Source organism: Podarcis cretensis (genome assembly GCF_951804945.1).
Source record: "Podarcis cretensis genome assembly, chromosome: 5".
NCBI classification, from domain to species: Eukaryota; Metazoa; Chordata; class Lepidosauria; order Squamata; family Lacertidae; genus Podarcis; species Podarcis cretensis.
The window spans coordinates 10,265,184-10,277,395 of record NC_137174.1 but is presented as its reverse complement, the minus strand read 5'-3'; the positions used below and the strand labels follow the sequence as shown (position 1 = coordinate 10,277,395).

The 12,212-nt window shown below is 49.9% G+C and overlaps 2 protein-coding genes and 1 long non-coding RNA gene across 4 annotated transcripts in view; 1 reads left to right on the top strand and 2 right to left on the bottom strand.

Moving 5' to 3' along the window:
• NAT8L (N-acetyltransferase 8 like) overlaps positions 1-3,364 on the bottom strand; it is a 57,746-nt gene extending 54,382 nt beyond the window's left edge. The window contains exon 1 of the mRNA XM_079975469.1: positions 2,718-3,364. Within this exon, the coding sequence (XP_079831595.1) occupies positions 2,718-3,078 (361 nt within the window). The 5' untranslated portion in view covers positions 3,079-3,364. The remainder of the gene's footprint in view (positions 1-2,717) is intronic.
• MXD4 (MAX dimerization protein 4) overlaps positions 1-12,212 on the top strand; it is a 227,019-nt gene that overhangs the window by 97,521 nt on the left and 117,286 nt on the right. The window lies entirely within an intron of this gene.
• The window catches only part of LOC307215824, a 129,432-nt gene that overhangs the window by 72,184 nt on the left and 45,036 nt on the right, over positions 1-12,212 (bottom strand). The window lies entirely within an intron of this gene.

Sequence of the window (12,212 nt, the reverse complement as noted above, 5' to 3'; positions counted from 1 at the left end):
GAATTATGGTGCTGGAGGAGACTCTTGAGAGTCCCATGGACTGCAAGAAGATCAAACCTCTCCATTCTGAAGGAAATCAGCCCTGAGTGCTCACTGGAAGGACAGATCCTGAAGCTGAGGCTCCAATACTTTGGCCGCCTCATGAGAAGAGAAGACTCCCTAGAAAAGACCCTGATGTTGGGAAAGATGGAGGGCACAAGGAGAAGGGAACGACAGAGGACGAGATGGTTGGATAGTGTTCTCAAAGCTACCAGCATGAGTTTGAACAAACTGTGGGAGGCAGTGGAAGACAGGAGTGCCTGGCATGCTCTGGTCTATGGGGTCACGAAGAGTCGGACTCGACTAAACAACTAAACAACAACAACAAATTGTGTGGAGGTAACAGAAGCAACACTCAATTAATTCAGGAATGAGCGAGATAAACAAATGGAACTTGAACCATATAAGATGGAGGCACTATTGGAAATTTGTGCCAAGATTTTTAACCTATTCTGAACGGGACTGCACTACTCCTGAAGCAGCGGAGGCGTAACTGGAGCTGGTTGTCTATCTGTTTCATTGATTTAGAGTGCAGGTGCTGACCTTTAAAGCCTTAAATGGCCTCACAGAGGCCCGGTTGCTTCATATGGGGGTTTTTGAAATAAAATGTGTTGTCGTCCCCCAGAAACTCCCATATGAACTCATGAAATTAAGGCAAATGGGGGAGAAAAATGCAGTCTTCTGGGTTGCGGTATTTATTCTCTCCCAAGTTAAATCCGCTAGGCTCCCTCTTATTTTTACTGACAAGAAGGATGACAATATTAGACTACCACTATTCTTTATGGAGAGATGAGAGGAAATCAATCTTCCTGACCCACAACTGAACTGACGCGCTGGGGAGTAATTCAGAGACAGAGGCATTTTTACTTGTTTCAGGGTGGATGCAAATACACTTATCCTTTCGCAGTCATCAGAGGCATCTGAAGTCTTTGCACCCCCAGAATTGAATGCACCGGAGCCGAGGTAGATCTGTTCTGAAATTCCCCCTCACAACCGTGTTGTCAAATGTTATCTCCCCTCCTTGGTCAGAGAAAACCTTTTCTGCCAATTTGAAGCGGAAGTCAGTGCCAAATGGCTGGTAGCTGTGCAATCACAAATTCTCCTCTGTCTCCCTCCACAGACCTCAGAGCAGTTTAGCCATTTGCTACAAACTTCAGTTTTCCTTTAAAAAAAATATGTCTATTAAAATTAAAAGCAGGCAAGATTGCTGGTAGAACAGAGGCAAAAATAAAGACTGAAAATGCAACCAGTAAGTTCTGGACGCTAATCCACAACTGGGGGGGAGGGGGGCGACTGCACCAAAGCTCCTACAGAATGGGACCATGAAGGTCCCATTTCTCAAGATCTTTCCTGCAAATTATAACGTGCAAGGCTGGATTTTCTAAGGAAATGAGCAACCCAAGCTCATTTGCTGTTCATAATCAGGTGGCATGGTAGGGAGGATAAACTGTCTGGAATAGTCAACGATAATTAGTGCTTGCTGCAGTTTTTGTGCATAAGCTTTAACAGGGCACGGTTGATCTGTTTAACTAGCAAGCGCTTGGCCTTGCTGGTCATATAACATTTTGAGTGATCACTATGGACATTTATAACGGCTAGTTAGGCAGGCAAGATATCGTGGTCCAGGCATCGTGTCCTCTCCGGTCTGTGCTGAAAAAGCACCTCTCTCTGAGCTCTTGCACCAGCTGGGGAAGGCGCCTGCCATAGGAGGCATGCACAGAGCACATGTAAAGGAGGCATGCACAGTCAAAGAGCTCCCCTCCCTGCCACAAGATGCGTGTGCTGTATGTAGCGGTTTGAGCACACCTGCCAGAATGGAATGTGCATGGATTTGGCTCCGATTGCAAAAGCTAACTCGGGGCCGCAGTGCTTGCATGCTCTCGGCTGCAGGAGCTTCCTCCCCCCCCCCGGAGGCCGCTTGCCAACTTTGCACCTCCGCGAAGCGAAACCTGCGACAGTCCCCGCTTGGCTGACCCTGTCTGCAGCCTCCAGCCACGTCCCTGGGAAATGCGAGACTCCTAGACACAAGGCGGCTCCCTCTGCCCGGCAGCTGCTCTGCTCTTCAGACATGCTGCCCCCTCCCCCCAAACGCAGCGAGGCAGGCTCGCCCGTCCGCTGGTTGAAAGTGGCAACGCTCGCCTGGCGCGCGTCACGTGTGAACGCTGCCCCGCGAGGTCTAAAGGTGCAAGGACTTGCGAAATCCGAGTCGCAGGAAACTCGCGCAAAGGGCCCTTCGCCCAAGTTTCCCTGCCCCGCCACTGCTGCGGAGTGACTCCAAATCGCTGGCGTAAAGAGGAAGGCGCGCATCTTCCGCAGGAGGGACCTTGCGGAGGAGACGTGCCCGGCGCTGGGGGGAGCCTAGCCCCCGATCTGGAGGCGATCAGGCCGGCTTCGCTTGGCCCGGAAAGGCGCCCCATCTCCGGCCCGCAGAGGGCCCCCTTCCCTCTCTCGCGCGCGTCTGCTGCGCGCTCCGGCTCGGCGAGGGAGATGCAGCCGGGCGCGCCGTCGGTGCTGCGGCGAACGGAGCATCCGCCGCCTCCTGCCGGTACCGCGAAGGCGCATCCAGGCTCCCCCGATCCTCCCTGCTGTGCACCGGGAGATGCGTGGGGGGGGGGAGTTAAGGCGATCGCTTCCGGTTCTTTCCCACCCCCCGTGTCCGCAACCGCGATCGCGCTTACCGGCCATTGTCCCGTAGACCATCTGCGTCCAGGGCTGGTCTTTGAGCCCTCGGAAGGCGGTGTTGGGAATCCTCTCCATGATGCCCTCGTAGAAGATGCGGCGCACCGCTTCCTGCTCGGAAGGGTGAAACTCCCTGATGCAGACGCCCTTTTTCTGGTCCTCGCCGTCGGGCGCGGGGCTCGGCGGCGGAGGCTGCGGCTGCAGCCCCGCGGCGGGCGATCCGGATCCGGCCCGCGAGGAAGGCCACATCTGAGCGGACGAGGAGACCAGCAAGCTCTCCTTTTTGGCTCCTGAAATCGAGTCATGATCTTCCGCCACTATCTTAGTCTCACAAACCATTTTGGGAGACAGACAATGCATGCAAACCGGCCGAGGAGGGGGGGAAAGGGGGGCTTAGGAAATGTCGGATGGGGTGGGGTGGGGGAGAAAAGGAAAAGGGGGGAGAAAAAAGGGGGGGGAGAAGCTTGCCTGCCAAGAGGCTGCTCTACGATCGCAGCTTTTTTTTTTTAATGGTGCGGAGGCGGCGGTGGCGAAGGGAGAAAGGAGCTCCGCCGCATTTTGGAGAAGTATTTATAATGCAGCAGAGCCGCTTGCCGCTTGCAAGGGGGTCCTTTCCCCCCCCCCGGTCCTAGCGCCCTTTCCCCATTGGTTGTTCCGTTCGGGGGCGTGGCAGGCGGGGGGGGGGAAACGCCTCCTCCCGGTGCTCTTGGTGGCAAATTACTACAGGCTTCGTTGCGCCCCCCCCCCCTTTGATGTCACCTTTCAGCGCTCCGAGTTTCCTGCTGAGCCTTACAGAAATCCTGTGCCAAACTGTTAGATGTGGCGCCTCGCTGGGGGAGAAGAAGGCGACTGACTTCGCTTGCTAGGGGGTGGGGGGGGGGGGGAAGGGGGGAAGGCTCGGGGGGGCGGGTCGAGGGGGCTGCAACTTCCAGCAGCTTGCCGTGTTTCCCCTTAAAACGACACTCGAGCAAGGGAAAAGGGAATCTAGGAACAGAATGCTGCAAACGAACTGCATTCTTCATTTCAGCGCGAGGACATGCATGTACACATATACAGGCGCGACTTTGGGTTGCTGTGAACGAGGGGGAGACAATTTATCCGAATGCACACTTCAGATATAAATCAGATCCGCAGCCTTTTTTCTTTTTTTGCAATTTTTTTGCTTTGAATTAATTTCCTGCCGTGGGGATATAGAAGATACATTTGTGGTAGCCCCAGAGCGGATAGTGGTGGTCTCCAGATGTGGTGGGACTATTTCTTTTATTATTACTATTATTATTATTATTATTATTATTATTAAAGCTTTTCTTGTTTTACAGAAGTATGTGTAATGTCTCTCGTATTTTTTCCCGTGTAACATTTTTACAAATAGGTTTCATTTGTTGAGACGTTGGGGGGGGGGAGATGGGGGGGTCGGATGGCGATGTTTCTATTTTGCTTAATGTATGTAGGGTTTGGTCTCAGCGTTTGGTGGGACTACTTCTGAAGCCCACCACCACTGATCAACGGCCACGCTACCAACATCTGGAGCTGGCCCTGGGGCAAACCCCACATGCAGCAAATCCCTCCCCCGCGCGCGCCCTTCCTTGACTAGCCCGGATCCCTTCGCGTCCACTTGGTTAAGTCAATCCATCGAAGGTGAGCGCGCGTCCGGGATGGCGGCCTTTCAGAAGACGCGAGATCCTCGTCTGAAGGGTTCCTTTAGGATCCGCGCCCCTCTTGAGGGATGATGAATCCCACTCCCCACTCCACCCCACCCGTGGGGTTCCCACGAGTGAAAGTGACATCGCCTATTCTCTTCCGATCCCAGCTGCTCTCCTCCTGCTCGGCGGTGATTGGATGAGTCATTCACCACTGCGGTAGTTCGGAAAGGGGCTGTTAACGCTTTCCTGCGCTTGTGCGCAAAAATGCCCGGGGCTCGTCGCTGCTGCGCAAGGCTCCACGAGGCGGCGAGAAGCAGACCAGGAGACCCACTCCGCGCGTGGCCAAGGCGGGCTTCAGAAAGAGGCGGGCGGGTTGTTTTCTTCCTATTAAAAAAGGTGACCATGTTGCCTTTCTTTCCCCTCTGTGCCCAGCAGAAAGCTCGCCGGGTCACCCCTTTTTGGAGAGCCCGAGACCTTTGCGAGCGCAAAGGCACAGGGGCGACGCGAAGCTCGCGTCTCCCCTTTCCGTGCTTGCGCTCCCCGGAGCGAAGTAAGAAAGGGCGCCTCTTCCTCGCCCGGGAACCCATTTCTCCGCTCCCGTGGGGTGGCGGGCGAGCTGGGGCTGGAAAGGGCGCGGGGAGAGCGAGGCGGCGACGCGGAGTTGCGCGCACCGGCCGCCGGCCTCCCCAGCGCGCCTGCTTTCCCTCAGAGGCTGCAGAAATACACTCGACGGCCGGTCAGCTCTTAGTACATGGAGGGGGCCCCGAGCGGAATCCCCTCCTTTCCCTCAGGCAGCGACGTTTTCCTGCTCGGCGAAAGGGTCTCTTTCTTCTCCCCTCCTTCCTCTGGCCGCCTCCTCTTGCCTGCGCCTTCCTTGCCCCCCTCCTCCTCTAGTATGTGGCCCACTTTATTTCTGCCGCAAAACCCAGCGGCAAAGCGTCGCCCCCCCTCCCCAGGACTGTACCACTCCAGGTGACGCAGGGGTGCCAACTTGAATAAAATATGGGGGGGGGGGGCTGAGCAAGGTAAGCCCCACCCCGCGCTATCGACCACAAGACGCTCCATTTGAATAGCGATGCCCATCGACTTGGGGGGAAGGGGCTAGCAGCCCCCTCAAATATTTTATTGGGGGGGCGCGAAGGGACCTCGACCCCTAGGAGCTGGTTCCTATGAGCAGGTCCGAAAAAACGCCCAGCCCCCTGGAAGCCCAACCCGTCGCCTGCTTTAACCGGCTTTTATTTCTGCTGCAGGTATCGCTGCGCTGGAGTCTCACCCCCGTCGCAGCTCGTCTCCGCGCCCTCCTGCAGCTGACAGGCCAAGGCGCATGCGCAGCTTTGGTGGGGGTCCCGAGCCCCGCCGCCTGCCTAGAGAGGATGCGGCGCTGCAGCGGGAGAGGGCGTGGAGTGGGGAGGGCGCCCTGCCCTCTCTTCCCCGCCCGCGCCCTGCTGGCCGAGACTGCTTCGGGCTTGGCGCATGCGCCTTGGGGGGGGTGCTGTCAAGATGCTTCTTGTTGTTGAGTCGTTTAGTCCAGTGTTTCCCAACCTTGTGCCTCCAGCTGTTTTTGAACTACAACTCCCATCATCCCTGACTAGCAAGACCAGTGGCAAGGGATGATGGGAATTGTAGTCCAAAAACAGCTGGAGGCACAGACGTGTCCGACTCTTGGTGACCCCCTGGACCAGAGCACGCCAGGCACTCCTGTCTTCCACTGCCTCCCGCAGTTTGGTCAAACTCATGCTGGTAGCTTCGAGAACACTGTCCAGCCATCTCGTCCTCTGTCGTCCCCTTCTCCTTGTGCCCTCCATCTTTCCAAAGTGGCAAAAGTATTGGAGCTTAAATGCTTTTGAATTAAGGTGCTGGGGGAGACTCTTGAGAGTCCCATGGACTGCAAGAAGATCAAACTGATCCATTCTTAAGGAAATCAGCCCTGAGTGCTCACTGGAAGGACAGATCCTGAAGCTGAGTCTCCAAGACTTTGGCCCCCTCATGAGAAGACTCCCTGGAAAAGACCCTGATGTTGGGAAAGATGGAGGGCACAAGGAGAAGGGGATGACAGAGGACAAGTTGGTTGGACAGTGTTCTCGAAGCTACCAGCATGAGTTTGACCAAACTGCGGGAGGCAGTGGAAGACAGAAGTGCCTGGCATGCTCTGGTCCAGGGGGCCACAAAGAGGCGGACACGACTAAACAACAACAAAAAGGGCTAGCGATTACAGTGGTACCTTGGGTTACAGACGCTTTAGGTTACGGACTCTGCTAACCCAGAAATAGTGCTTCAGGTTTAGAACTTTGCTTCAGGATGAGAACAGAAATCGGGCTTCGGCGGCGCTGCGGCAGCAGGAGGCCCCATTAGCTAAAGTGGTGCTTAACTGTTTCAGGTTAAGAACAGACCTCCAGAATGAATGAAGTTCTTAACCCAAGGTACCACTGTACAGCTATGGTACTCACCTCTCTTTCTTTCTCTTACGCTTCTCCTTTGCTAATGCTTGCGCTGTCCCATCAGACCTGGACAACCATGTTTTGGATGTGGAAGAGTAAGGATAACAGCTTCCTCTTAACTCTTGGCGACATCCACTGCGCGTCTGCTTGCAAGCAAGCTTTGGAGTTTTTTTAGTACACAGTGTGTTCAGGGCCGAGTTTGCCTATGCCTGTCCTAGGGGGCCAAGGTCCCTTCAGCACCCCACCTCCAGTCAATTATTTGAGGGGGCTGGGCCTCCCCAAAGTTGATGGGCTTCTTGTGATCGATTATGCAGGGCGGGGCTTATCTGCCCCCTGTGGGGATGTTCAGGGTGGCAGGAGAGGATATATTGTTTATTAATATCCTTCCTAACTTGCGCTAGCAAGTTCCTTTACTTAGCAGGTTGCATTCCCCTTTTACATGGTGGGTAGCTGGTTGCATTATACAGTTCAATCTGTCTCAGATTGAATTGTGAGTTCCTGGTAAATTCCCTTGAATCCCTTGAATATTATTCCCTTGAATAAAGACACCACATTCTTATTCAGAGTTAATAAAAGAAGTTTACTCACATCAGTTCACAGTTGGATTCCTGAAGGCAGACTTAGTTACAAATATGTTCATGTGGGTCTATCCCATATGGGGGAATAATCCCAGTGCTTCTGCTAGCTGAAAAGCAAGCAGAGCATTCCCAGCTAAAAAGCTGGTCAGACGTAGAAGGAAGTCCAAAAAGAGAGAGTGCTGCGTGCCCCATCCTTTTGTTACCTGGGCAGGTAAAATCACACCCACCTATCACATGCAAAAGGAAGGATGTTCCTCACATCAGATGTGAGGAATCCAGGCTAAAGACTGTTTTTGTGGACATGGGGACATTGGGAAGGGACAGAAACTGGGGCGGGGGGGGGGGGAAGAATTTTTAAAAAATATGTTTATGACCTTTGTGTTTGATTATTATGACCTATTTTTAAGATAAAAGGGAAATTCGTGGAAGGAATTCGAGTCGACCTTAGAAAAGGATTTAATGTTTATAAGGAAATTGGATAAGTAAAATTTGGCCAAGTAATAAGAATTAAGTATTTCTTTAAAAATATATATATATAATAATAATATGTAAAGGATGAGAGATATGAACTTGCTGAGCTAATTTAATTGAATTAGGATGTATGAAGGGGGGGTGGGGGGAGGTCAAGAACTGGGGTTAGGAAAGTAAGGATATGAAATTTTATATGTGTTGTCTTTGTCCGTGTGTGTGTGTCTGTGTTTATAAAATGTGAAAACCCAATAAAAATCTTTTTTTTTTAAAAAAGGAAGGATGTTCCTTTCTTAATAATTTTTTATTAGTTTTTTTAACATATCATTTTCAACAGTAATTAAACATACTTCTACATCTTATTCAATTTTTTTACTTCTAACAATCCTGTCTGAAAATTTTCCAATCTAATCTCTCAGAATGCATTTATTATCTTCCCTATTACATTTCAAACTCATAACCAATATCTCTATCTTTTTCTACTTTGTAACACTTCGTATATTTCTCCTACTACGCTAGTCCTACTAGCGTAATTTGTTGATTACAGTTGCTCTTCAAATAATTCATATACTTCTTCCAATCTTCTGTAAATCTCTGGTCCCGCAGGTTTCAAATCCTTCCTGTCATTTTGTCCATTTCTGCATAGTCCATTAATTTCGTCTGCCATTCTTCTTTTGTCGGAATTTCTTCTTGTTTCCATTTCTGGGCTAACAATACTCTTGCCGCAGTTGTTGCATATAAAAACAATTTAACATCTTGCCTATTAATGTCCTGACCTATAATACCAAGTAAAAATGCTTCTGGTTTTTTAAAAAATGTGTATTTCAACAAAAGGAAGGATGTTCCAGCCAGGAGGACCAGGACGTTTTGACTGGCTGGACCAAACACCCCCCACGTGTCTTCTCTAGCATTACAAGGAATTTTGTACTTGACTGCTCCTCGTGGATCACATCCCACACACATACCCCCTCCCCCAATATTTTATTCAAGCCTTGATATAGATAGGTATATCTGCCCTCTCGGCCAATACGGTAACAATTGGATCAGTAGTAATTCCTAATGAATCCCTATTTAGTTGACTTCTTTAAAAAATGAAAGCCATTCAGAACTATTCCCTAAGGGTCCTGCCTTGCATGCAGCTGTTCTAACTGCTTGATCTTTTTTTTTTTTATATAAAAAAGAAAATATGGTGGCTGACCGCAAGACTGTGAGGCAGGTGCTGAAACTTGACACAAATAGGTGTAGTTCTTGATTATTATTATTTTTAACGCAGGAAGCTCTTCGCTGTTTATTTTTTAACACAGATAACCTGAAATCCAAGTCCAGTGTGGTGTAATGGTTAAGAGTGTTGGGCTATGACCTGGGAGACCAGGGTTCGAAATCTCCATGAAGCTCCCTGGGTGACCATCTCTTAGCCAAACAAGTTTGTTGTAGGATGAAATGGGGAGGAGGGGAACTGCGTACACCACTTTGGAAGATAAATGTAAGAGTTATTTTGGCTGAAATCTGGGACTGTCTCCAGCCCCCTTGATTAGGAACAAATCAGGATCACGCTAGCAGGATTTTCCAACAGTATGGATTTTCAAAACAGTATTGCAAGTTCTGTAGTTACCAGCGTGAGAAATGGTCACATTAGTTTGTTGCTGCAAAAGCAATAAAGTCTTGTGTCACCTGAAAGACTAACAATTATATCGTTGCAAACGTTTAAAGGTAAAGGGACCCCTGACCATTAAGTCCAGTCGTGACCGACTCTGGGGTTGCAATGCTCGTCTCGCTTTATTGGCTGAGGGAGCTGGTGTACAGCTTCCGGGTCATGTGGCCAGCACGACTAAGCCGCTTCTGGTGAACCAGAGCAGCGCATGGAAACGCCGTTTACCTTCCCGCCAGAGCGGTACCTATTTATCTACTTGCACTTTTATGTGCTTTCGAACTGCTAGGTTGGCAGGAGCAGGGACTGAGCAACGGGAGCTCACCCCGTCGCGAGGATTCGAACCGCCGACCTTCTGATCGGCAAGCCCTAGGCTGTGTGACGCTGCAGTAAATTAGTTAGTTTTTAAGTTGCCACAGGCCTCTGTTGTAAGTTTTTAAAGACTGTTTCTGCTATAGCCTTTGAATTCATCCAGTTTACTTTTTAAGTAAACAGAGTGTTGTGCTTGCAGGTTTATCAAAAATTTATCAAAAATTCAAAATATCAGCATCCAAAGTTTTTTTGCCTTTCATTGCATGTCAGTTATTTCCCCTGGTCTGATGCTTATAAAACAGTATAATCGTCGTTCTGCAGATTACTTAATTTGCATAGTTTATGCAAATCAATGGAAACATTTATTTCATCTTCCTTTCAAACTATTCTAGTTATAACCATAGCCCACCCTGATCATTAGTGCTACCCTGGAAATGTTTTACCACTTAATTCTGCTGGTAAAATTATCACTAGGATATAATGGAGCCCTTGAAAGTGGCTTTGATTTATTGACATCAAATTCAATGACATCAAATGTGTTGTTGAGTTGTTGTTCTGGGAGTGTATTCCTTCCAAGCCAACGGAGGTGTGTGTCCCAGTTTTGACTGTTGCAAAGAAGTCTGGAAACAGGAAACGAGATGTCTTGAAGATCTCATGCAGCTTTGTGAGATAACCATCCGCGTAGTCCTCTTATCACTTCCTGAGGTGGAGGGAAGTTTGTGCACACGCTAGCCTGGTGGCTGGTCTGGCGTAGATTGGACTGCTCTTGGATGGAAGGGCAAATATCACTCTTTAATAACTCCTTGGTGTTCTTTGGTTTGGGACATCTGCTATGAAATTAAGACTAAGGTTCCCTTTAGGGAGCCCATGGCAGACCCAGAGGAGTGTTAAGAGAGCAGTGCCCACAGACAACACAAGCCTTGCAGACCTTGTTCTTCTGATTTGACGCAAGAGTTTCTTTTGGAAGCAGGATAGAAGGAGGAGGAGAAGGAATTTGGACTGGATATCCCGCCTTTCACTCCCCTTAGGGCAGGGGTCAGCAAACTTTTTCAGCAGGGGGCCGGTCTACTATTCCTCAGACCTTGTGGGGGGCCAGACTATTTTTTGGGGGGAGGGGGAATGAGCAAATTCCTATGCCCCACAAATAACCCAGAGATGCATTTTAAAGAAAAGCACACATTCTTCTCATGTAAAAACACCAGGCAGGCCCCACAAGTAACCCAGAGATGCATTTTAAATAAAAGGACACATTCAACTCATGTAAAAATACACTGAGGCCAGATTTAGAAGACGATTGGGCCGGATCCAGCCCCTCGGCCTTAGTTTGCCTACCCATGCCTTAGGGAGTTTCAAAGCGGCTAACAATCTCCTTTCCCTTCCTCCCCCACAACAAACACTCTGTGAGGTGAGTGAGGCTGAGAGACCTCAGAGAAGTGGGACTAGCCGAAGGAGGAGCTGGGAAGTAAACCCGGTTCACCAGATTACGAGTCCACCGCTCTTAACCACTACACCATGCTGGCTTCTGTTTTTGTTGGCTCTGGTTTTTGTTAATAAGGGATAGGAGTAAAGGCAATCCTTATATGTTAACAGGAGCCTTGTTTATTTCCACACTGTCCCCTACCCCACACTGTCATTTTCCCCAGAACCGTCATCTCCTGGAGACTCTCCAGCCTTCTCAAGTCACGTCCACTTTGACCTGAGTGTCCTATTCCCTACCCTTGTCCTTGCAGGGAAAATGCTGAGTAATTCTGCACCAAATTGGTGGCACTGTGGGTTAAATCACATAGCCTAGGACTTGCCAGTCAAAAGGTCGGCGGTTCGAATCCCCGTGATGGGATGAGCTCCCGTTGCTCGGTCCCTGCTCCTGCCAACCTAGCAGTTTGAAAGCATGTCAAAGTGCAAGTAGATAAATAGGTACCACTCCAGCGGGAAGGTAAACGGGGTTTCCGTACGCTGCTCTGGTTTGCCAGAAGCAGCTTAGTCATGCCGGCCACATGACCCGGAAGCTGTAGGCCGGCTTACTTGGCCAGTAAAGCGAGATGAGCGCCGCAACCCCAGAGTCGGACCTAATGGCCCTTTACCTTTACACTAAGAAAAACTGAATTCTGCAGCCTGTATAAATTATGTCAGTCAAAGAAGTTTGCACACACAGTTTTCTGCTTTTGCTGCCCTCCACCAAGACCAATTAAAATTTTATTCACTCTCCAGCTGATGAGCTTTCACCTACTTTCACCCTTATGGTTTCCAGCCTACCTTTGCAGCTATCTTCCCTCAGTTGATTCCATCTCTCTCATTATCTTGTCCTTCCTCCACAGAGCTCAAGGCAGCATAAACTCCTCAAAAGTATGTTTACAATCCAATTCTGTCAACTCCCACCTAGACCATTTTCAACCTACATTTTGCCCTT